General features: G+C 40.2%; 3 protein-coding genes across 3 annotated transcripts; 2 read left to right on the plus strand and 1 right to left on the minus strand.

Annotated features, from left to right (window-relative positions):
- Positions 1-5,585: 5,585 nt before the first annotated feature.
- LOC117663991 (olfactory receptor 52P1-like) lies at positions 5,586-6,533 on the minus strand. Its single transcript, XM_087871570.1, has one exon. It carries the CDS (start codon positions 6,531-6,533, stop codon positions 5,586-5,588), a length of 948 nt encoding a protein of 315 aa, XP_087727696.1.
- An 8,795-nt stretch (positions 6,534-15,328) lies between these two features.
- LOC117663999 (olfactory receptor 52N4-like) lies at positions 15,329-16,294 on the plus strand. The gene has a single exon (XM_034414683.1). It carries the CDS (start codon positions 15,329-15,331, stop codon positions 16,292-16,294), a length of 966 nt encoding a protein of 321 aa, XP_034270574.1.
- Positions 16,295-22,892: 6,598 nt separating this feature from the next.
- LOC117664307 (olfactory receptor 51H1-like) lies at positions 22,893-23,858 on the plus strand. Its single transcript, XM_034415223.3, has one exon. It carries the CDS (start codon positions 22,893-22,895, stop codon positions 23,856-23,858), a length of 966 nt encoding a protein of 321 aa, XP_034271114.3.
- The last annotated feature ends 2,065 nt before the right edge of the window (positions 23,859-25,923 follow it).

Raw genomic sequence — 25,923 nt, forward strand, 5'->3', positions numbered from 1 at the left:
TTCTGAGTGAGCCATCGCTGGATTCTTCTCCAATTTTGGATTTGATTCAGTTGACTGAAGTTAAAGATCAACGTATAACTAGAGCTCAATCCAAGCTACTTAAACAGAAGCAACAACAACAACAGGAAAGACAAGACAAGAAGGCAGTTAAGAGCACTGCACAAGAGATTGGCGCTATGGGAGGAGCGAGATCGAAGCTTGTGGATGAACTTCAAGCATATTGCTCCGCGCTCCATGAAGAGGTCAATGACCTTTAAGTGTTTATCTTGGAATGTCAATGGGTTGAATTCAGCACAGAAAAGGAAAAAATTATTTACATATTTGAAACAATTTAATAATGATATAATATGTTTACAAGAAACGCACATTACAACTCAAGATCAAAAATATTTGATAAACTCAAAACTAGGAGCACATTATATATCTTCAACTTCGCAGAAAAAGAATGGTGTGGTTATTTATGTAAATAAAAAATTAACAGCAAAAGTTATAGAAGTAGATCAAGATGGTAGATTTGTAGCAATTGAATTGTTTACAGCAAATGGACAAATTCTTTTGATTGGAATTTATGCTCCCAACCAACAACAGGATTATTTTTACAAGATGTTACATACTAAAATATTGCAATGGGACTACAGATCTATTTTAATTATGGGAGATTGGAATGGAGTAATTGATTCTAAATTAGATAAAAAGAGCTTGGCAAAGTCTAGAATTAGATTACCACAGACCTTTTTTGATATGAAAGAAGATATGGAACTAAAAGATGTTTGGAGAATACATAACCCAAATGAATTGGATTACACTTTTTTTTCTGATAGACATAGATCTTTTTCTAGGATTGATTTTATCTTGTTGTCAAATGATCTACTTGTTAAGACAAAAAGAACAAAGATTTTTCCAAGAATTTTGACTGATCATAGTCCTGTATGGATAGAAATCGAGATGGATAAGGTTGAGAGACGTTCTTGGAGATTAAATGAGAACCTGTTTAGATATGAAAAAAATATAATAGAACTTAAAAAGCATTTGAAAGAATTTTTTGAAATAAATTTGAATAAAGGTACCCCAGTTGAAATTGTTTGGGATGCAAGTAAAGCTTATATGAGAGGGGTACTTATCTACATGAATTCTAAACATAGACTGTTCCGACAAAAGAAAAGATCTGAGTTGGAAATGGAAATAAAGAATAAAGAACAGTTACTTATTAAAAACCCAACAGATGAAAGAATACGAAGTGCTATAAAACTTTTGAAAGATCAATTCCAAATGCTTATGGCGGAACAAGTTGCAACAAGTTTACAATACGCGAAGCATAATACATTTTGCAATGCTAATAAACCGGGCAGATGGTTGGCTTACACATTGAGGAAAAAACAAAGTATACGGACTATTGATAGTATTGATATTGGAGGGAAAGAAATCTTTCAACAAAAACTAATTAAAGAAGCTTTTGTGGATTATTACACTAAACTATATGCCAAAGATGAGGTGCAGAATGGACTTATAGAAAAATATTTAAAGGATAAGAGAGTTACAAAAATTACTGATCAACAAAAGGAAAGAATGAATTATCCTATAACAGAGGAGGAGATAACAGTAGCAATTAAACAGCTAAAAACAGCCAAAGCTCCTGGCACGGATGGTTTGACTGCAGTGTACTATAAAACTTTACAAGCTGAAATGGTGGGACAACTTAGAGATTTATTTTGCAATATTCAACAAGGGGGTAAAATACCCCCATCCTGGACAACTGCTTATATATCTTTGATACCAAAAGAACAAGTTGGTCCTAAAAAACCAGAGAACTACAGACCAATATCTCTTTTGAATACAGACTATAAAATTTACGCGAAGGTATTAGCCAACAGGTTGATGCCAGTAATCCAAAAGGTGATTCATGAGGACCAAGCGGGATTTATTGAGGGTAGATACATGAAGGACAATGTAAGGCAAGTAATAGACTTATTGGAATATCTTGATAAGAATAAACAGATTTCTGCAGTGCTGGTCTTTTTGGATGCGGAGAAGGCCTTTGATAGAGTGGATTGGAATTTTCTACTAAAGACTTTAAAAAAGATGGGCTTTGGGGACCAGTTTACACAGGCAATCTCAGCAATTTATCAAGAGCAAAAAGCACAGATTATTATTAATGGAAGTTTGACGACAGAGTTTAAAATTGAAAAAGGAACAAGACAGGGATGTCCGTTGTCCCCACTTTTATTTATTTTAACATTGGAAGTCTTGCTAAATACAATACGGGACTCAAAAATTTTGAAAGGCATAATGATAAGGCAAGAGGATTATAGAGTAAAGGCATTTGCAGATGATCTGGTGGTTACCCTATCACAACCAATGGAATCAATAATCTTGATGAACGACATTATACAAGACTATGGTAGAGTTTCAGGTTTCAGAGTGAACTCAAAAAAGACTAAAATGATAGTCAAAAATATGACACAAGATCGTAAATATGAGTTTGAAAGGAGGGCAGGTTTTGAAATTGTACCTAAGGTAAAATATCTTGGAGTTCAGGTTGCAGAATCAAACATGAAATTGTTTCAAAATAACTATGAGGTGTTGTGGCGAGAGGCTCAGAAAGACATGGAGACTTGGAAAAAGCTGCAACTGTCTTTACTTGGAAGAATAGCAGCAGTTAAGATGAACATTTTGCCAAGATTTCTGTTTTTGTTTCAAATGATTCCGGTGCTTAAAAGTGATAAACAACTGAAAGTTTGGCAAACTGGACTTAATAAGTTTGTCTGGAACGAGAAAAAGCCGAGAGTGAAATTGAAAATTATGCAAGATGTTCCAGAAAGAGGAGGCCTTAAACTTCCAAACCTACAGTTATATTATGATGCAGCAGCTTTAACTTTAACAAGTGATTGGTTTGGAAGTAAAAAGGCTGGAATATTGAATGCAGAAAGTTTTGATCTTGAATTTGGATGGCATGCTTACCTATTTTATGATGACAAAGTTGATAAAGTATTTAAAAGTCATATACTTAGAGATTCTTTGATGAGAGTTTGGAAGAAGCACCGACTCAAATGGGATTATAAAATACCGCTATGGCTGGATCTTGGTCATACCTTGTGGAATACAAATATAATGTCACTCGGGGGGTTTTTATACAAAGAGGTTCTTTTTACAGATGCGGGCAGATGGCAGTTGAAGACATTGCAGACACTGTTGGACGAAGGGATTAATTTAACCTGGTTACAATATAATCAATTACAACTGAGATGGAAAGAGGACCAAAAAACTGGTATTATGTTGCATGAGGAAGAATTGGTTAGACATATAAGAGAGAAAGGTCCAATGCATATTAAAAGGCTTTACAATGTTTTGCTAGAAAGGGATTCAGAAACGGAATTAGTTAAAGATTGTATGATTAAGTGGGCACAAAATTTTGAAGAACCAGTGATGTTGGAAACATGGGAAAAAATTTGGGTTCAGAATGTTAAATTTACACAGTCGCAGAATTTGAGGGAAAATTTCTATAAAATGTTTTATAGATGGCATCTAGATCCTAAAAAGTTGTCATGTATGTACCCTAATGTTCAGCCAAAATGTTGGAGATGTGAATGTTTGGATGCTACGTATTATCATGTTTGGTGGACCTGTAGGAAAGTTAAGGCTTTTTGGATAAAAATATGGTGGGTCATGCAGAATGTTTTGAAGAAAAAAATTCAATTTTCTCCACAATTGTTTTTATTGGGCATAGTTAAGGGTTTTACACGGGATGAAACAAAATTAATATTGTATATGATAACAGCAGCAAGATTGTTGATAGGTAAATATTGGAAGAATGAAGCTTTGCCTACTATCGAGGAATGGACTTCGAAGATGGCCAGTTTTGCAGAGATGGCGAAGATTTCAGCATATTTAAAAGATTGTTCACAAGAGACTTATGAATGGGAATGGAAAAGGTGGATAGAATATGTTCAGAACAAATACCAAATTAGAAAGTATCAAATAGCTTTTATTTGAAAACAATGTATTAGAAATATTTTAATATAAAGAGACAAAGAGGGAAAATTATGTAGGGGGAGGGATGAGTTCAGGTATACATATCAGTGTTATTAGTTATGAGTACATAATAGGGAAGTCTGGGGGGGGGAGGGTTAGGGAGGGTTAGGGAGGATGGGAAGTTTGGGGAGGGAGGTGGGGGGGTGAAAAAAAAAAGGGGTGAAAATGTAATTGTAAAACTTTTGCAATAAAAAAAAAAAAAAAAAAAAAGAATGTTCAGAGGGTTTAGAAGCTGCTACCCTCTTGTCTGCCCCTTATCTTTTGTGTCTTCTTGCATAGAAAGTGAATCCATAGTCAGCCTAATCAAGGACGTTCAAAGACAGGAGTGTATGGAACCAAATGGTAATTACCAGCAGATCTGCGCCTTGGTGGCGCAGCGGACTAAACTGCTGTTAAAGTAGCACTTAGCTGCCAGCTGCCTGCAATTACTGCGAGTTCAATTCTCACCAGGCTCAAGGTTGACTCAGCCTTCCATCCTTCCAAGGTAGGTAAAATGAGGACCCGGATTGTGGGGGCAATAAGCTGACTTTGTATAAAATAGAACACCGCTTGGGGGGGGGAGCAAAATAGCCCTACTAAGCAGGTATATACAAAAGTATGAAGGCTGTTGCTTAATGCATTGTAAGCCGCGCTGAGTCTCCAGAGAAGGGCGGCATATAAATTGAACTAATAAAATAAATAATAAATAAACACTTCAATGGGGCCTCTGCACTTGATTCCGTAATTGTCCTGACTTTCCCTCCTCAGCTTGTAACAGGCACCCTTTGGTTATATTGTAGAACTCCAGGTTCTCAGCTGACATGGGCAAATTACCCAGATGGCACCACCTTGGGAAAGACTAACCCTGACAAGGTGTCCTATTAACAGAGACTGAGGCAATAACAATTATTTTAGATTTATTTTTCATCCTGCCTTTATATATACAACTTAAAATGGTGAACATATTTGGTACACTTCCCTTTCCTTATGTTCCCCACAACAACCCTGTGAGGCGGGTTGAACTGAAAAACAGTTACTGGCCCAAAGTCACCTGGCCAGTTTTCATGCCAAGGCAGGAGTAGAACTCATCATCTCCTGATTTCTAGGCAACACTTTCACCACTACTCCAAATTGACTCTTAATTTTAAAATTAATTTTGCATAACCATTCAGGGAAACAGTGGTAATAATGCAATTTTAGAGCTCAGCCCAATTCTATACTGTTATACCGTCAACATTTGTCCTTTGGGCAGCTTAATTGTCTGCAAATCTTCGATAGAAGGATTTTTTGAGTCCAGCTGCATTGTTACATTCTCCAGGTTGTTGGAAGATTTAGTAGCTGATTGTTAAAGCTTTCTGTTAGATCTGAAGTTTCAAAGTTTTCTGAGGAGAAGAAAGTTCTGAAAGGCAGGTGACTGAAGAGAAAGACCAGCAAATACACCTATATAGTCCTATATAGTCCAAACTTGGAGTTTCTCCAAGGAACCCTTTAGTAAATGACCTGAATATTAACATGTAAACATAACATCTAACACCTGCAAGGTGTCCTTCTCACACTCTGACTTCTAACAGTTGGAATCAAGACTCAAACTGGGTTGCAAAGAATGGCTTTAGCATTTGCTGGCGGAGTTGCTTGGTTTTCATGCCATAGATAATGGGATTCAGCATGGGGGGCACCAGAAGATATAGATCCGCCAACAAGATGTGGATATGTGCAGGAATATTGTGTCCCCAGCGCTGAGTGTAAAAGGAGAATAGGGCAGGTGTGTAGAAGACCAGGATGACACAGATGTGGGAGCCACAAGTACTAAAGGATTTCTGCCGTGCTTCTTTGGAGGAGAGTCCCTGGACTGTTTTGAGAATGAGCACATAGGAGACAGCAATGAAGATTGAATCTAAGCCCACCACAAAGGTGGCGGCTGTGATCCCATAGATGTTGTTGGGTGTAGTATTTCCACTGGCCAGCTTTACCACAGCCATGTGCTCACAATAGGAATGGGCAATGACATTAGGCCCACAATATGGGAGATGGTTAACCATGCAAGTCAAGGGGGTCATGAACCCAATGCCCCTCATGAAGGCTGCACATCCAATCTTGGCAATGACAGAACTGGTGAGGATGGTAGTGTAATGTAAAGGGGCACAGATGGCCACATAGCGATCAAAAGCCATGGCGAGCAGCACGCCTGACTCCACAGCTGAGAAGCCATGAATGAAGAACATCTGGATCACACAAGCTTTGAAGCCAATTGTATGGGAGTCGAACCAGAATATGCCCAGGACTTTGGGCACAGTGGAGGTGGTCAGTATCAAGTCAAGGATGGCTAGCATGCAAAGGAAATAATACATGGGCAAGTGAAGGCTTGGTTCCCTTCTGACCACAAAGAGAATGGTGATGTTCCCCACCAAAGAGACCAGATACATGGAGCAGAAGGGGAAGGCAATCCAGAAGTGGGCACTTTCTAGGCCTGGAATCCCCATTAGGAAAAAAAAGGAGATGCCTCTCGATTGATTGTAACAGGACATGGCATCTAACTGGCCTCAGCAACCATTTCACTACCTGCAACAGAGACAAGAAGATGGTCAGCGAAAGGGACACACTGGTGAAATTGCAGAAACTTTACAGTTGGAGAAGTCCATTCCAGGGAATGTCATCAACCCTTTTCTTTCCCATCATTCAAAGTCCTTGAAAACTTTATTTTAAAATTCTTCCTGACTTATTATAATTGGGATTGGCTTCTACATGATATATTTGTTCTGGTGGTTTGTTCTGGTGGTCACATAGATTATTAAAATACACAGGATTAAGAAAATAGGAACCAAGTTGCCTATCCTCAAATTTTATTTTATTTTTTAATTTGATTTATATGCCGCCCTTCTCCGAAGACTCAGGGCGGCTTACAATATGCTCAGCAATAGCCTTCATCCTTTTGTATATTTATACAAAGTCAGCTTATTGCCCCCACAACTGGGTCCTCAATTTACCTACCTTAGAAAGGATGGAAGGCTGAGTCAACCTTGAGCCTTGGCGAGATTCGAACCCTGCAATAATTGCAGGCAACTGGTCTTAATAACCAGCTTAATAACAGGGTGCCTTAAACCCCTGTACTACCAAGGCTCTGTACATCAGGCGTGGGTTCTAAAAAATTTTACTACCGGTTCTGTGGGCGTGGCTTATTATTATTTTTTTATAAAATAATCTTTATTAAATATTTACAATAAAATTAACACACAATAATGATTGAAAAGCAATATAGGAAGCGAAATATAGAAATACCTAAACACAGGACTAAAACGAAGCAACAAACGTGACTAACCGAGAGTTAAGTTCACTCTCCAATTAATATTAACTAATATCATCCCAGCCAAACATTTCAATGCAATCAAGTTCTTTTTACTAACTACAAAACAATTGGCCTGTTTTTATCAAAATTATAAAGAGTTATAAAGCCTAGTAAATATCTAGTTAATCTAATTAGACGATCTTATCACCCTTCTCCTAAGTTTAACCTTCTTTTGAGCCAGACAAAGCATCTGTCCCAACTTCTATTATAATGAATCTTTCTTTTCTTTTAAGATATATGTTAGCCTGTCCATCTCAGCACATCGGAGAATCTTGTTTATTATCAGATGGTCAGGGGGCGTATCTGCATCTTTCCACAGTTGAGCAAATGCCATTCTCGCCGCTGTTGAGACATGGACAAATATATACCAATCCTTCTTGTCAATGTAGTCCGGTCTTATTCCGAGTAAGTAGAGGTCTGGGTGAAGGGGAAAGCTCACACCTGTTATTTCCAGCAGCCACTGCTGTATTTTCCCCCAATAGGATTTAGGATTTAACAGAGGTACTGGTCTACCAGGCTTTTAAATGCTTGCAGAACTGAACCAATCTACCCATTTATTTTTGCAGGCACTGATCTACCCCTTTATTTTTGCAGGCACTGGTCTACCCATTTATTTTTGCAGGCACTGGTCTACCCATTTATTTTTGCAGGCACTGATCTACTCATGTATTTTTGCAGACACTGGTCTATTCATTTGTTTTCTTTTAACACTGATCAGCTGTAGGGAGGCCCTTTGAAGCCCCGCGGCAAGAGTTTAAACAGGTTTTTTCCCTCTAGCCATTAGCTGGGACTCAGGAGGCAGCAATAGATTGGGGATGGGGCCAAATAAAAGGTAAGAATAATGCGGGGATGGGGGGCGGGGGGGGCAGAACCGGTTCGGTGATGTCATATCGTCACCGCTACCGGCTCAGCAGAACTGGCCCGAACCGGGAGGAACCCACCACTGCTGTACATTATTAGCCTTTGCTGTTGACTTTTGGGGGAAGATTTTTTTTTTGAGCTTTCTCTCATGAAATTGCAAGGTGCCAAAGCAGCATACTTTTGCTGGGAGCATCCAGCTCAGGAAGGGAAGGGCGCTGTATTCTCAGAAGGATCTGAGAATGCTGGGACCACTAGGATGATTACTAATTCGATAGAGTTTCATATACATGTATATGCACATGCACACATTCCCACATGGAATAGCTCTGTAGACATCTGAAATGATTCCACCACATCCTTAAGGGGTTGATGAAAAAGGTTTATCCAGCTTAGAAGCTCCTATATACTGGCTGGTAACAAAGAATCTGGTTACAGCTCAAGATAGTGGTGCCTTCTAGAAACATAGAGGAAGCATATGCAAACAATGGGAAATTGATGTGTGTGTGTGTTTGTGCATTTGTGTTGTATGGCATAAAAGGACAGGAAAAGTAGTGTTCTCTCAGTGGAAACTAAGCCTGGCAGAACTTCTTTAGGGTCCTGCAATAGCAAAGAGATTTTCACATTGGAGAGGAAGTCAGGGAAGCCCACAGTCCAATGAGTTTGGAGAGGCATCAAACTATTCCAATTTCCTTTACTGCCTATGAAAAACATGTACTACCTCATCTTTGGATGACCAGGTAGGGCTCATGTCTCTTTTAAACCTTGTCCCATTTAGGAATATCTCATGTGCTACCACAACCCAGAAGAACATGGGCACTGTCCAATCATGACAAAGGATGGAAAGCATCCAAAACTCTAAAATGGATTAGAAAAACTCAATGAACTTTTTCTTGCTTTCTTCCTCCAATCCTAAAGTGGGATTGCCTTGCTAGATCCAGCCCATCTTTCCTGGGTGTTTCAGAACCTAAATGAAAAGAACATGATGTTTTGTGCTCTGGGTCAGGGGTCTCCAACCTTGGCAACTTTAAGCTTTGCTGGCTGGGAAATTCTGGGAGTTGAAGTCCGCCAGGCTTAAAGTTGCCAAGGTTGGAGACCCCTGCTCTGGGTGATATCTTTCTTTCCTTCCTTCCTTCCTTCCTTCCTTCCTTCCTTCCTTCCTTCCTTCCTTCCTTCCTTCCTTCCTTCCTTCCTTCCTGTTTTAATTTCAGGATGATCAGCACTGTACGAGAAGTGCCAGCTGAGGCTCTAGCAGCTCAACTCAAGGAGCATCTGGGAGCCCCTTTTCCAACTAACTCATTTTATTAAAAAGCAGATACAGTTTCACAAACTGTATCTCACTTCATCCGATAGGGAGAGGGGCTGAGCTGATGTAGGGTTTAAATTGGGATGGGGGAGGGAAGGAGAGGAAGACAAGTAGGTATGCAGATTTAGATTCCATGGGAGACAGTTTACAATCCCCTTATTAATGGTATAGACTACAGATGTACTACATTAGGAATGGTATAACAGCAAAAGCTACTCTTTTGTCAGTACTTAACAAATTCTACTTTAAAAATCAAATTTAAAAATTTGATTTAAAAAATCTACTTTAAAAATTAAATTTAACTAAATTGGATATGACTAGAGCTACCATCACCCATAAACCCTGGACAAATACTATTCCAGCAAGGGGGCTAGGAGGAGTGGGGCACCTTGGGTTGAGCACATCTAGCATGGCTTCTGACCATACCCCTGGTGTGACTGAAGCCACTCAGGCTGATCTCCTCCATTCAACAATTACTCATTCTCACCCTTCTGGGCCTTAGCTTCTGCACCCCTCCAGATACCACAATCCATTTCTTGCACAACAGGGGCACTACTAGTATATTATCAGACCCACAATTGCAGTAGGTCATGCTTACCTGAAGCTTGTTCCTGGGTCACAGCTGGGGGTCTACAGATGTACACATCAAACCAGCCACAAGGAGACTGGGAGGAAGAGGGTGCCTTAATAGTGTGGCTCCGACACCTGTGGGATCAATAGTCCTCACACATTGCAGGAGGGAATACCATGGCTAAAATCAACATGTCTGGTAACTAATGCAGGAGGGAATACATATGTAGAAGGAAATACAGACGGCAATACAAATCCATGTGGGTTGCTAGAAAACAAACTTTGGGAAAGCCCACAGGATGCAATAGATTTGTTAGAGATCTTCTGGAGAAATGCAAATATGGATTCCTTCAGGCTATTTGCTTCAGACTAAACTGCATGTCCCAAAGGTGCTTTTTCAGGAGGCAACTGGACTTTCTTGTTTTTTTCTTTGAAGACGTTTTACTTCTCATCCAAGAAGGTTCTTCAGCTGAGAGGGGAAACATCTTCAAAGAAAAAACAAGAAATCCAGTTACCTCCTAAAAAAGCACCTTTGGGACAATCATGACCTAGATGACTGAGCATCTCTACAGACTAAACTGCATGCTTTATAGTGTTTATTATAACAATATCATTATTTGTTTGTATATAACTTGTCCCCTCCCATCTATCTTTCAAGTTGCTTATTACTGACAGCAACTTGATGGCACATAATCATTCAATCAATTTGACATATGCTCTAAAAAGCAAAGAGGCACCCAAATCACACTCAAACAGAATGGAAGATTTCCTTTCAAGCTATAAGTGTAGAACCAACAATATTCTTTTTTCCCCCAGTTTTATTGTCTACATTTCTGCAGTGACCTGTTTCTTTTAAATAGCTTTCACCCAGGAAAACCCACACTTTCTCAGCCAGAAGAAGGGGTTATCAACATGGAATGAACCAAATGAGCCCAGGTTGCAGAAAACAATCAGATTGCCAAAGTTAACGTCTGCCAAACTAAGAAGTGATGTGTCTGTGGCAACTAGGCCTTTAACTGGCCTAGTTAAATGAGTTGTACGAACTCAGCCATGAAATCTTGAGTCTAAGATTTCTGGAAGCTGAGACATCAATTCTGGAGTCCAACAGCAATATCTTTTCCAAAATGGGGCTCTGAATGTGTTTTCATGAGGTCAGATGGCACAAGATGGTTGTTGATAGGCAAAGATAATTTATTGGATGGATTTGCAGAACATACATCATTTATCCATATCAGTTAGAGAAAAAAGGCACAGGCCAACATCCACTTCAAAGTGCTTCATTCCAGTCTTTGAGTGGGCAGAAAAGTAGAATCACAATGTCATAAATATTATGTTAAAGTTGAGAGGGCCCATTTTAGTCCAGCGCTCAGCAACCAGCAAGCAAATATTAATATATCCTGATAAACGCCTGTTACAATTTTATTCCACAATTTGTTCTGGTTCTCAGTAGGCTTCTTGGTGCAATTCAAGTGCTTGAATTGTAGATGACCTACAAAGGCCATCATGGCTTAATGTGTTCAGAAACCAGTCAGAATTCAGCTCTCAATTTTCCTTCTGACAAGCTTTTCTGGGATAACTTCTATTTGGGGTTCCAGAAGAACAGGTCTGTTCTTCTAATGCTTGCACACAGATGCAAACAATTGTGAGACAAGAGGAAGAACTTTGGGGCTATCCTAGGCTTACCAACAACGGAATGAAAGCTCTGAAAACTTGACTGAAGGATTTTATTTTATATTTTTTAACTTATTTATTTATGCATTTATATATCTGCCCATTTGTTAACCAATTCTAGGTGGCTTCCAATTAAAAGTTAAAGCAATACATACAAAGTCATACTGAAACTATAAAATTAAACAGATTGAAACATTGACACATTAAAAACAACAAAGACCTGGCACCCAGTCAAACTTCTATTGTGCAATTATCTAGTCTTCTCTCAGACCCAGATTTTTGAAGCTTTAGGAAAGCATGGAATGGCAGGTAGGGCTTTAAAGGTGATGACCAGCACTTTGAATTGCACCCAGAAAGAAACTGGAAGCCAGTGAGGTGTTACAGAGGTGTTACATGGGCAAATTCAGGAGCCCATTACTGTGTACACTGCTTCATTCTGGACCAGTTGAAGTCTGAGATGCATTGAAAGAGCAGCAGTCCAGGCATGGACATCTCAGTGAGGGACTCCTTTTTCCTTGTGAAGAACTTTGCACCCCACAGAAACTTCATTCTTCTGTTTTCAGTCATGTATCTACTCTAGCAAGATCATTTTGAAGTTTATTTCTGTTCTTTCCCACCCAGTTTTGCATGCTTTCATCCATAGCCATACAAAACCCAGTCTATTTTTCTTAGAAAGGTGGTGTTCACTAGAACAGCAATAGCACTTAGACTTCTATACCACTTCACAGTGCTTTACAGCCTTCTCTATTGCCCCCAACAATCTGGGTCCTCATTTTACTGTCCTCAGAAGGATGGAAGGCTGAGTCAACCTTGAGCTGGTGAGACTCGAACTGCCAAACTCTGGCAGCCAGCAGTCAGCAGAAGTAGCCTGCAGTACTGCATTCTAACCACTGTGCCGCCACGACTCTCAGCACCTGAGACACTAAAACATTTTGTAACACAAAGTCCATCACCTGCAACCAGCTGGCAAAAATCAAAGAACTTTATCCAGAAAGAGGCAGTGTGCAGGAAAACCAGTTAAACCATTCTGAAGAGATGGCTGTCCTCTCGGTTTCTTCAAAACCTTTGGAGATAGAGAACCCACAACCTCCAGACTTTCCCTGTTCCTCTATTGTATGGTACAGATCTTTCCATCAGGAAGTTTTTGCACCTGTTTAAATTAACACTGCAGTCACTATTTATACCCATTGCTTCTCATCCTTGTTTCTATGCTAATGGGACTTTGTTTATTTTAAAAGACTTTAGAGATGCTCATGTTGTGATGGCTCCACATGCAGTGGTGGGTTGCCCCCAGTTCGCAAGAACTGGTAATAAAACCAGCGGGAGGCTCCACCTGCTGACCCGGATGTCATCAAAGTTGATCTGTGCATGCACAGAAGCTTCTGCACATGCACAGAAGAGCACGTGCATGACCAAACCGAGCACATGTGTGTGGGCATGATGCGAACCGGTAGTAAAGGTAAGTAGAACCACCCCTGTCCACATGACCTGAAGAAGGAGATCAAGAGTATAGTATTCTTTTCAAATCAAAGAACATTTTTTGGAATTTTAGTCATTCAGCTACTGTATTACTGAATTAGGTATATTGGTTTAAAGGACTCATAAAGGTGCAATGCTTGACTCCATCTTTCAGGAAATATGTACACAACACCCACCCCATAAACAGTTAAATTTATGAAACAAAGCGAATAGGGCTTTGGAGGAAGAGGCGCTTATTGATTGTCTAGTAGCCCACCATGCCTGTAAAAGTTAAGCTCACTTAGAATGCTTGAAGGTTGCAGAATAGATGATGAGATATTGGAGAAGGAGGAGTTTCAGAAAGAGCAGTTGGCTTTGGGATGGGTGAGAAAGAGAAGACTGCTGGTTGCAATCAATGAGAACAGAGAAATGAACTACTGAAGTTGGATGTGGAGATCCGTTCTGAAGTGCGGGAGAATCAGCCAGTTAATATTTTCCACAATGGATAAAGACTTCTAGATCAGAATTAGGGAGTCAGTTCTTTAAGTCAGGGGTCAGTTCAGCTTGGAAGAATACTAGGCAGGGGCAGAATAACAGGGAAACTCCCGTGAGAAGCTTCCTGCTGTCCAGCTTCGGTCTCCGAATGCTCTCTACAGACTCACACACAGCTGATTCCAGGAGGCTCCCAAAGGGACACTGTATCTTGAAGGTCTATAAACCCTCTTCTGTTTTTCAGACAAGGATAGAGACTGGCTGGCAGGGATTTGGCTGATGATGAATAGATGTTTTCTGAGCTCCTATGCATCAGTTTGCTCCTTTAAGGAGGGCCACCTGCCACTAAGGTACTGCAAAAGAGGAAACTCTGTGTGATACACAGACTTGAGTTCTGAAGTGTGAACAGATCCAGCCAAAATTTGATTCCTGCAATTTTGTTCTCCAAAGGCTGCATCACAAAGGTCTAGATGACATGAAGGAGCTGCAGCTGACAATGCAAAGGTATTATGTGAGAATGTTTTTAGGGATGTATCATTCCGTTTTGATCTCTGTTGCATAAACTTTGAACATTCCAGCCAATTCTAGGGAAGCCCAGACCATTCCTCGGACAGTTTCTCCCCTAACATTTGGGTCAAGTGAGTCATATTTGGAGTGCTTCTGGGAATACACAAAAATGCATCATTTTAATCATTACTTCATTTATTATGCTCTAATTTTTTTGAGTGGGCTTTGTCATAATTTGGCTAATTTGTATTTGTCAGTGCATGTACCCAGGAAGAGATAGTAAAAAAATATAGAGAGCTATTGCAGTATATACTATGTTTGCTTTCATTATGCATCCTAAAGCAGGATGTGTAAAAGTGTGCATTAAATGGGACAGAAGTTCAAGACTGCCTCAGACAAGCAAATGAATATATAAACAAAGGTATTCTACAAATTGTGACGGTTATTAGAATAGCTTATATAGTCCACTTCCCCTTAAGCTTTCAGAGCACAAATGTTAGTTTATGTCATGCCTGCATGTACAGGACTTTACATCACTTCTATCAATCTTCTTGGAGAAGAGGGTTAAAACCTTTATTTTTGCACAGTGTATATCCTGTCTGATATTTTCAGTTACATGACTACAACAGTTACCAGTTTAAGCTTTGAAAATAAGCAGACTTGATCATCTCTCTGTATCTCTGTACTATGAAAGCCATGGAAGGTGACCTTTCTGAGAGCTTCTAAATGTCCTTTCCTGGAAATTACTGAGTGCCAGGATCTGGACAGCTCCTATAGCTAATACTCTATTTATAATTATTCAGGTGCAAAAGTCTATGACTTTAATTCTCAGAAGAAGGTTTGAAACCCATAGAATAACTTGAATAACTACCCATATCTGATGGTTCCCAATAAAGATGAGACTGGTAACATGGGGCATCATGATGGACAGTTGAAGTACACATCTTGCAGGAATTAATATGTTTGTGAAAGTGAAAAAAAATTGCTTAGAAAAGATATTATTCTATTAAAGTGCTTGGAATGAAGCCTAACATTGGTTTGATGTATTCCTTCTGTTTCTCTCCTCAGGCATTTTAACTCTTAGGGTGCTCTCATGTGCCCTTTCTCTTCCCATGATGGCCCTAGTGAATGAAACTGACGATGGCCTCATGCACTTTTTCTTGAAAGGGATCCCAGGTCTGGAACACGCTCATCTCTGGATCTCCTTCCCATTTTTCTCTATGTATCTCATTGGCATGTTGGGGAACTGTGGACTTCTCTACATCATCTGGACCGAGGAGGCCCTTCACAGGCCCATGTACTTCTTCCTCTGCATGTTGTCTGTCACAGACATAGTCATGGGAACCTCTACGATGCCAAAAGCATTCTGCATTTTTTGGCTAAACCTGGAGGAGATCAGCTTCGGGGCCTGCCTGGTCCAGATGTACATTGTTCACACCTTCACAGGGATGGAATCTGGAGTCCTCATGCTCATGGCTTTGGACCGCTTTGTAGCTATCTGTTATCCATTGAGGTACACTACTATCTTGACCCACCCACTCATTCTTAAGGTGGGGGTCCTCACCTTCCTCAGAGGAGCAGTTCTCATCCTCCCCTTTCCTTTTCTAGTCAGGAAAATGATATATTGCAACAGCAGAGTTATTGCTCACACCTATTGTGACCACATGGCAGTGGTAAAGCTGGCTTGCAGCAATATCCAAGTTGATGCTATCTATGGCCTGACAGTTGCCATGTTGATTGGAGGCTTCGATATCTCCTGCATTACAATGTCTTACTTCATGATCCTGAAGGCAGTTGTGGGCCTTTCCTCCCCGGAACAAAGGAGCAAGGCATTTGGCACCTGCACTGCTCACCTCTGTGCCATTACTATCTCTTATACACCAGCCTTCTTCACCTTCTTTGCACACCGTTTTGGTGGCCATCACATCACTCCTCATGTTCACATCATTATGGCCAATCTTTACCTTCTTCTGCCTCCCATGATGAACCCCATTGTTTATGGAGTGAAGACGAAAGAGATACGTGAAAGTGTCCTGAGGTTGTTCCATAAGGAAAAAAGTATGGCAGCCCCTAACCATTGATGGAGAAAAACATTGATGGAGAAAATCCATAACTATGCCATCAGCAGAATAGATAATGCCATATGATAGGTAAACTTGCACTTAAATTAGCATCTTTATTGCTGATGAAGGAATAAAGCTTACATCACTGGTTGGCAAGAAGGGAAATCCAGCCATCAATCAGGATGCTCACAAGACCCCATTCTTCCACCTTCTCATATAATTTTTAAAATGTCCAGAGAAGAATGTACTAATTCCCAATGATTTCGTAAACTTTCTAGAAGTGTTGGCATAAATAACCATGCTGAGGAAGGACCTTTGCTGAGAAGCTTGTGGCAGATTATTCTCACTGAAAGTAAAGTTTTCTATTCTCAGGGATGAGGCATTGCCTTATATTTTATTCCAAAAATATGCAAGGAGAAGATTGCTCCCATAGGATGAGACCTGAACCAGGTTGGAAACCCAAAGGGAACACTTGGGATGCTTTTCTCTCAGAAATCACCCCTACCAAATATCCATGTACAGCAGTGGTTCCCAACCTTTTTCTGGCCATGCCCCACCTAAGCATCTCTAAAATCCTGATGCCCCACCCCCCGTGACATATAATTCTTACTATTCAAAAAGTGACTCCTACTCATACGGAGGAAGCCTAAAAGGCTATTAACTTTGTTTAAACAAAGTTTCAATTGCCCCCATTAAAAATCAAATTGCCTCCCTGTGGGTCATGGGCCCCACGTTGGGAATCACTGATGTACAGAGAACAGAATTAAGAATTCTCTCTTCTGCTCTGGTTTATTTACAGAGTGATGTTTAAGCTTAATAAGCTACTCTAGCGTGTTTTCAGGCAGTTGGAGCCCATTAGAAGGAGCTCTAAAAAAAACAATGAAGATACATTGAAGATTGTGCTTTCAGTTGAGGAGGGTCCTCTCCTGCCCTCCCAGACTACCCAGAGAGATAGTCACTCTAGGAGTAGGGTGCCCAATGTGTTAGCAGAAGTCATTCCTGCTTAACTCTTCTACTGCCCCTTTCCCAAATTCAGAAGAATGAAATATTTTCCATGAGCTAATGGTTTTTATTGGTTTATCTTTTGTTTCTGTTTTAAACATTCAATATTGCAACAACTATTTGCAACAGAACTCACTGTAGACCTTTATGGGTTTAAATACTAATCACCATGAGATAGTTTAAAATGTTCCTTTCACCAAAGAAGCACCGCCACTGTTTTCTATCGATTCCATATGTCATACATCTTCCTATCCCAACAGCTCCCTTTGGAGGACAATGGGTGGCTATATAAATTTGATCAATGAATGAATGAATATAACCTGCATGATGAAGGCGTGGCTTGTAGGGCAGGAGAAATTCACTTCACAGGCTCATGGCCATAATTGAGCTCAGAATTACAGTAGTAAGTCATGCAGGCCATGAAGGGGGTCACCATTTGACCAACACAAGTTTACATTTAAAGCAAATGTGGCACTTCTAAAGCAAATACTACAATTGTTATGTGAAACTGTTGCTCTCAATGGGCATTTTTGCCAAAAACCAGAAGTGAATACTGGTTTCCCGCAAAAAAAAACAAAACACACACACACATTCTAAATTGTGGTCACATGACTGTGGAATGCTGCAAATGGCTGTAAATGTGGGGCAGTTACTAAGCACCTTAAATGCAATCAGGTGACCATGGGGGGAATGGACAATGGTCTTTTGGAAGCAGTTCTTAAGCAGTGGTGGACTCTTCTTGTAAAATATCTCTGGATTCTCTTGTCTGTCTTGGTTTTGGGGAAGGGGGCTGGTATATATAGACAAGGCTGAAAAAGTTGCAAACTTATAGTAACAGGAAGACATTGGAATATGTAGGTAGGAAAATGGAACCAAGCATAGAATCAACATTAGGTTTCAATATAAGGAATAAAAATTGATTGTTCTACAATTAAATGGGTTTTTTTGTGGAAACAACAAATTCAGTCTTTGTATCTATGACCTGTATCGGATTAAGAAAAACCTAACAATCATCATGTACATGAAAAAAAGAGTTGCAGCCAAAGGAAAGTATCTCTATGGCACCCAAGTAGATCAAACCCCAGAATTTCCTTGAGTGCATTATAACGTTGGGTCCTGGAAGGTCCTTCTCAGGTAATTCTATGGAATGGCCAGATGACTGTGCATTGGATTTCCTTGGTTTTCATTCCATAGACAAGAGGGCTCAATAATGGATATAGCAGAAGGTATAGGTTGACTAGGACAGTATGGCTATTGGAGTCATGAATCTCCTGAAAGCTGTGCTCCATGGATAATCCAATGAAGGGACATAGGAAAGACAGCAGAGAGATGGGAGGAAAAGGTTCTCAGGTACTTCAAGTGTGTCCCTTGGGATAAACTGAGGGCAGTTTTCTGGATGAAGATGTAAGAAAGAGAAATGAGGAGGATATTTTGGTTTAATTTTCCCATGAAATCCCCTGCACTACTAGTGTGCAGTAGCAGCCAAAAAAGTGAATACAATTCTTAGATGCATTATAAATGGATAGAATCAAGATCACATGAAATATTAGTACTGCTTTATAAAACCTTAGTAAGACCACACTTAGAATAGTGCATCCATTTTTGGTCACCATATTATAAAAAAGATGTTGAGACTCTGGAAAGAGTGCAGAAAAGAGCAACAAAGTTGTTTAGGGGACAGGAGGTTAAAACATATGAAGAATGGTTGAATGAATTGGGTCTACTAAAAAGAAGGACTAGGGATGACATGATAGCAGTGTTGCAATATTTGAGCAGCTGCAATAAAGAAGAATGGCTCAATCTATTTTCCAAAGCACCCGAAGCAGAGATGGGTTTCAGCAGGTTCTGAAGAACCGGTAGCTGAAATTTTGAGTAGTTCGGAGAACCGGTAAATACCACCTCTAACTGGCCCCGCTCTCATCTATTCTCTGCCTCCCAAGTCCCAGTTGATTGAGAGGAAATGGGGATTTTGCAGTAACCTTCCCCTGGATTGGGGAGGGAATAGAGATTTTACAGTATCCTTCCCTTGGAGTGGGGTGGGAATGGAGATTTTACAGTATCCTTCCCCTACCACACCAACCAAGCCGCACCCACCAAGCCATGCCATGCCCACCAAGCCACACCCACAGAACCGGTAGTAAAAAATGTTGAAACCCACCACTGACCTGAAGGCAGGACAAGAAACATTGGATGGAAACTGATCAAGGAGAGAACCAATCTAGAACAAAGGAGAAATTTCCTAACAGTGAGAACAATTAGCCAACTGAACAACTTGCCTTCAGAAGTTGTGGTGCTCCAACACTGGAGGTTTTTAAAAAGTGACACTGGACAGCCACTTGTGTGGAATGGTGTAGGATCTCCTGCTTGAACAGGAGGTTGAACTAGAAGACCTCTAAGGTCCTTTTCCAACTTTGTTATTCTGTTCTGTTCAGATGATGGGATTTCTCTAAGGTAGGCTCACTCTTCCCCTCTCCCCTGAGCATTTTGCAGTCGCAATGTTTGTTGAATATCACAATAAAATCAGTACCATTTCAGCATGGTTTTAGACCTATCTATTGTGGGTAGCCATTATAGAAAGTATTTAGCAAAGTATTTTTGCTTTATGGTATTTATATTGTTTCTGTCCTATGGCTTTAAAAGGCTTCGTGTTTTGCAGTTACCAAGATAGAGTTGTTTTAAAGTGTGGTGAATTACAAATATTGTTAATTTAAAAATATAAATAAAAGCAAACTATTCAAGTTAGAATACTTTCTGAAACTCCAATGCTGAGCAACTTACTCTTGCCAGAATTCCAGGGGACCTGAACTCTCAGAAGGAACAGGGGTGAAATCCAAAATTTTCCCCTACCGGTTCTGTGGGCGGGGCTTGGTGGGCATGGCAGGGGAAGGATACTGCAAAATCCCCATTCCCGCTCCACTCCTGGAGGAAGGATATTGTAAAATCTCCATTCCCACCCCACTCTGGGGCCAGGCAGAGGTGGTATTTGCCAGTTCTCCTAACTACTCAAAATTTCCACTACCTGTTCTCCAGAACCTGTTAGAACCTGCTGGATTTCACCCCTGAGATGGAGTCTGTACTCTGGGAGGGGAGCTGTACCCACCCTTTTAGCATCCCCTGCTGGGATTAAGTTTGCATCCCTTGAAACAGGACTTGGAATTTGGCTGGTGAGGTGACCCTCTATATACTACGTTCTTAGTGAGGCTCTTTTTTTATATTTATTGCAAACCATCAGGAGTCTTATTGAGCTGGCAATATAAAGTACTTGTAGAGAAGTAAGTATATAATATTTCTCTAAGGTCTGCTGAGTCCCTAAAGAGTTAATCTAGGAAGTGAATCTCCTGGACTTTTATCAAGGGAAGAACAAAGTTTGGGCACCAGATGTCCAGTGAAATTTCTTTCAAAGGAGATACTTGTTTATAAGCATGTTTGGCACCAGATGCTTGGACTTTTTCCTGGCCATTTTGGAGTGGAGGGGTCTGAAAAGCAAAAGGATCCTGCTGCTTTGGTAAAGGTAGGGTGGATTCACCACTTACTATTTCAATGACTGAGATTTTCAGCTCCCTTTCTGTTAACATCTAAGATCCTTTTCTGCTAAGCCTTATGGTGTATGGAGTGATACATATGGGGCTGCTCATCATTCTGTATCCAAATTGAGGGTTACACTTAGCAGTTTTTAAGGTTTTAATGTTTATCTATTTTTTTTTCTCCAGTGGGAATTATTGCCATGCATTATCTCAATCTGTTAGATTGAAGCTGCATGTAAATGCAGCAAATAAATAAATAAATACTGATTTGCAGATGACCCAAAGTTCAGAAAGGGCTCCAAATGTTAGAAAAGACAAGAAAGAAAGGAGTGAAAATATCTAGACTAGCTAAGGCTGTGGGGCTGAAATGTATAAGATGGAATAGAACAAGGAGAATATCAAGTTGCATTCATTTATTATAAACAACTTATATGGCTGCTCATTGTAATCAATGGAATCATGTATGGCAAACAAAATGATAAAAACACAATGGAATCAATTATAAAAGCCTAATCAATGTCCCCTTAAACATTTATTTAAAAGAAAACAAAGGCACACATGCTGATTCCACTAACATCCCAGCACTATCGGGGACATAAAGTCTTCAACATGCTCCAGAAGGCCATAGAGTCAAGGCTGTCTGGCTGTCAGAGGTGAAGTTGTTCCCTGTAGCAGGTGCCACAAAAAAGAAGACCCACTTCTAGGTCCCACTCATTGATTCTCAAGAAGAATCTAGAGCTGTGATGGGAAGCTATGGCACGTGTGCCAGAGGTGGCACGCAGTGCCCTCTCTGATGGCAGGCAAGCCATTGCCCCAGTTCAGCTTTGCTGTGCATGCACATGCGCCTCCTACCAGCCAGCTGGTCTTCAGGTCTCTGCCATGCATGCACATGGGTGGGGCATGTGCAAGGGTCCGTGCACACATGCATGGGGGTGGGACGCATGTGGGGGGCCCGCGGGGTTGCACGTGCATGCTCGGGGGCTGCATGCACATTGCATTTTGGGGGGTTGGGCGCACTTGGGCTTTAGGCACTCGGTCCAGAAAAGATTAGCCATCACTGATCTAGAGCATGCCTACCTCTACCTACAAATTGATTGGGATAGGCAGAAACCAGAAGCAATCTGACCCAACATCTTGTGGGGCTTAAAAATAACAACACCTTGAACTGCATTCAAAATCCCATTGAGAACCAGGGCAGGTCACATATCAGTGTTTTAACATGAGAGTACAGTTGTGTGCCCAAAGCTGCATATGTGGCTACACTGTAGACCAGCTGAAGCTTCCAAATGTTCTTAATGGGCAGCCCCATGTAGAGTATTGAGTTTTGCATCTGGATAGGAGAAATGAAAGCACATGTTTAGGATGGGAGTCCCTGTCTTGGTAAAAACCCATGTGAAGGAGCTCTCAGTATCCTGGTTTAGCCAAAGTTAATCAAAACCAAATAGTATAGCTACTAAAAAGTCTAATGAACATAGATTTCAGACCATAAGAAGTTATTGTTCCTCTCTACTCTGTGCGGGTCGAATTGCACTTGGAGTTCTGTATCACTGCCCTTTTTGAAAAGTGGTGTCCAGGACAGTGACAGATCACATTCAGAGCAGGGCCAGCAAGATATAGGACAGTCTGCAAACCAAATCATATGAATAGCAACTAATGGATCTGGTACATTTAATCTACAGAGAAAATGACTGAGGGGAGATGTGATAGCAGTCTTCAGATATATGATTGATACCTAGCTAAAAAAGGAAGTCTTTACATTCAGGATCCAAACTCAAAGCATCAGGAATTTCAAAACATTGACATTTCTAGGCTGCTCATAATGCCAAGAATTGATAAAAGGAATAGGACTACATTTTAGAAAGAGGAAAGTACACTGGTGATCTGAAGGATGAAAGCTGAACAAATTGTCAGGATGAACCCCATTCTTTAAATTTGTTTGTTATCTCTAACAAGCTAGCCTATCTGAGTAAACCAAAACACTCACCAGCTTAGAATGACTATAGTTTCCAAAATACATAACAGCACAAGAATCTCTTTATTCATCTCTATGATTCTCCAGTATGACTGTATCAGATGTTCCTATGGGAAGCATGTCAGCTGTCAAGATGTTCGATAACAGCAGCCTGAACCTGAGAACCTTTGTCCTGACTGGCATTCCTGGGATGGAGGAGAAGAATGCTTTGATGGCCTTTCTTCTGTTTGTGCTCTGTGTCTTCATATTGCTTGGAAACAGCCTCATTCTTTTTGTCATTAAAATTGACCAAAGTCTTCATGAACCCATGTATATTTTCCTTTCCATCCTAGCCTGCTCAGATCTGGGTCTCTCCATGTCCACCTTACCAACTATGCTGCAGGTTTACTGGTCCAATTCAAAGGAAATCACATTTAGTGCTTGTCTCGCCCAGATGTTCTTCATCCATGCCTTTCAATGGTTGGAGTCTGGCACTCTGGTGGCAATGGCTTTTGACCGTGTGGTTGCAATCCGTGAGCCACTGAGATACAGAACACTTTTCCCAAACACCATTGTTGCAAAAATAGGAATAACTGCTGCTGTTAGATGTATTTGTGTCTGTTTCCCGGCTCCCTTTCTGATTAAACGTCTACGCTTCTGCAGATCCAATATACTTTCTTACTCCTTCTGTTTTCATCCTGATGTAATGAAGCTATCCTGTGTAGATATAAAAGTCAATATCTTGTATGGTTTGATTGTGATGATTTTTACATTGGGATTTGATGTTGCCTTCATTCTTGTGTCCTACATCATGATTTTGAAAACTGTTTTAGGCATTGCATCCCATCAAGAACGTCTCAAGACTTTCAGCACTTGTATTTCTCACATGTGTGCCATCCTCATTTTTTATGTCCCAATCATCAGTATCTGTTTGCTTCAGCGATATGGGAAACACCTTTCCCCCCTTGTGCACATGCTGATGGCCAATGTCTATATTGTGGTCCCACCTCTCCTTAATCCCATTGTGTATGGCATGAAGACCCAACAGATTCGGCACAGAATATGCAACTTTTTTCCAAGGAAGCAAATCAGGATTCGATTCTGAGAATAAGAAAAAAGGATTTGTATTTTACTGAAATGAAGTGCTTCCATTCCTAGATAAGGTTATGGAAACTCATCTCTCATAATCAGCATTTCTTTCCTACATAAAAAATGATGGACAACCCCCCTCACATCCCCCTTCCAGATAGCATCTCTGAACTCAGTGTGTGCAGAGGCACCATTAATGATAGTTCTGTACTTGAAATGCTGGTTCCGCTGTACAAAAATCTGTTTCTTTCTCCATGCTTGGACAACATAAGAGGTAGACAGTTGTCTTAGACTACCTTTTCCATAAACTATGAAAATTTGCAATGCTGGCTGGAATTTGTAGGAATTATGGTGTACCTGGTTGCCTGCCAATGGGAAAGGCCATCTTTTTTTAAAATCAAGTTTTATTGATTTTTTTCTTACACACACACACACACACACACACACACACACACTTTATGAACAGAGTACTGACCATATCATATCTTATACAACTTATCATATCCAATTTCATTTTACATAGTTACCATTTTTGCCAAAATATTCTTTTTCCATACTTTTTTATCTTATCTTAATACTTCTAACTTATTATATAAACAGCATCACCATCCGCCCTCAAATACTAGTTTCTTAACATTATTTCAATTAGTTATCTTATCCATTGTTGATCATATATATTCCTTTAAACTTTCATATTAATTCGTTCTTCATCCTAATAAATTTGCACATTCTTGGGGTTGCCTTTCTACCATCATCTCCCTTGTTTTACAACAATTCTTCTTCTCCTCTCCTCTCCTCTCCTCTCTTTCTCTTCCCTCCCTTCTATCCTTTTCTACTTCCCCTTTCCTCCTCTCCTACTCCTTCTCTACTTCCCCTTCCTTTCCCCCCTCCTCTATTCCTTCCTCCCTTTCTAACCTTCTTTCCTACTCTTATTTCCCCTTCCTTTCTTCCTCTCCTTTTCCCTGTGAAAGGCCATCTTGAAGTTTCTGGTGAAATACCATCATTATGGAAGATACATGGAATTCTGCTTCACTAGACATAAGAAGAGTGAGTTGCACTCCAGGTAATAGCTTGGGCATGAAAATGATCTGTGTAAACAGATCAAATAAGGTGACAAACTAAGAGTGGAGAAACAGCTGAGCTGGAATAAGTGAAAGACTCGCCTAACACAGCCTTTTGTTCTGCCATGGTCAATCAGATGTGTCAGATGTAAATGCCTTATTCTCCAATGTGTAAATAATGTATATATGGAACATCAGAGGTTAACTTATTCTTTGGACTTTAATGTATTCATAACTTACCACTCCCATTCCTAGCTCCACCCCTTGTATATATAAGGAGCCACCCTCACCATTCTCGTCGCTTCTACCTTGAATATTCAGTGAATATAGAATGCCTATCATAATTAAAAAGAAATATATTTAAAGCTCTAACTCCTATTATCTTTATTGAGTCTGATCCTGAAAATATTGCAACAAGCTGGTAGCAGAGGATGGTTAATTGACTCAATAAGTAATTAAAAATGTCCAAGAAAGATAGGCCCAACACCAGGGCCTACAGCAAAGAAATAGAAACTGATCAAGAGATGATCAACGAATCCACCAATGCGATTTCGAGAGAATCCGAAGAATACACCACTGAAGAAGAAGAACTAATGAGTGAAAATAATGACCAGAAAGAAATCGAAATAGAAAATAACGAACTCAGGTCAGAGATATTAAAGATACTAAAAAGCCAAAAGAATGATGAAAGTCTCATCGCGGACCTCCAGGAGATGCTGAAGAACAGCGGAGCAGCGAGAGAGAAAAACGTCATTAAAGAAAAACCCAAAGATCAAAAAACCGTAAGTGAGATGACTACTGAGAAAATAGTTGTTAAAAAGAAAAGATGTGATCCCGCGCGAAATTTTGAATGGCAGCCATCTTGGTTTCAACGAACTTCAAAAGAGAATGGAGCAGAGCCAATCAAAACGCTCAGTTCAAAATCTCTGGCGCGAAAAACACTATCAGACGAAGAAAGTGAGAAAGAAGTCTCAAACTCTTCAGATGATCCAAAATCAGAAAGTGAAGACGATTTAACAA

Source organism: Pantherophis guttatus, chromosome 5 (assembly GCF_059756535.1).
Source record: "Pantherophis guttatus breed Tessera chromosome 5, ASM5975653v1, whole genome shotgun sequence".
Classification (NCBI taxonomy): Eukaryota; Metazoa; Chordata; class Lepidosauria; order Squamata; family Colubridae; genus Pantherophis; species Pantherophis guttatus.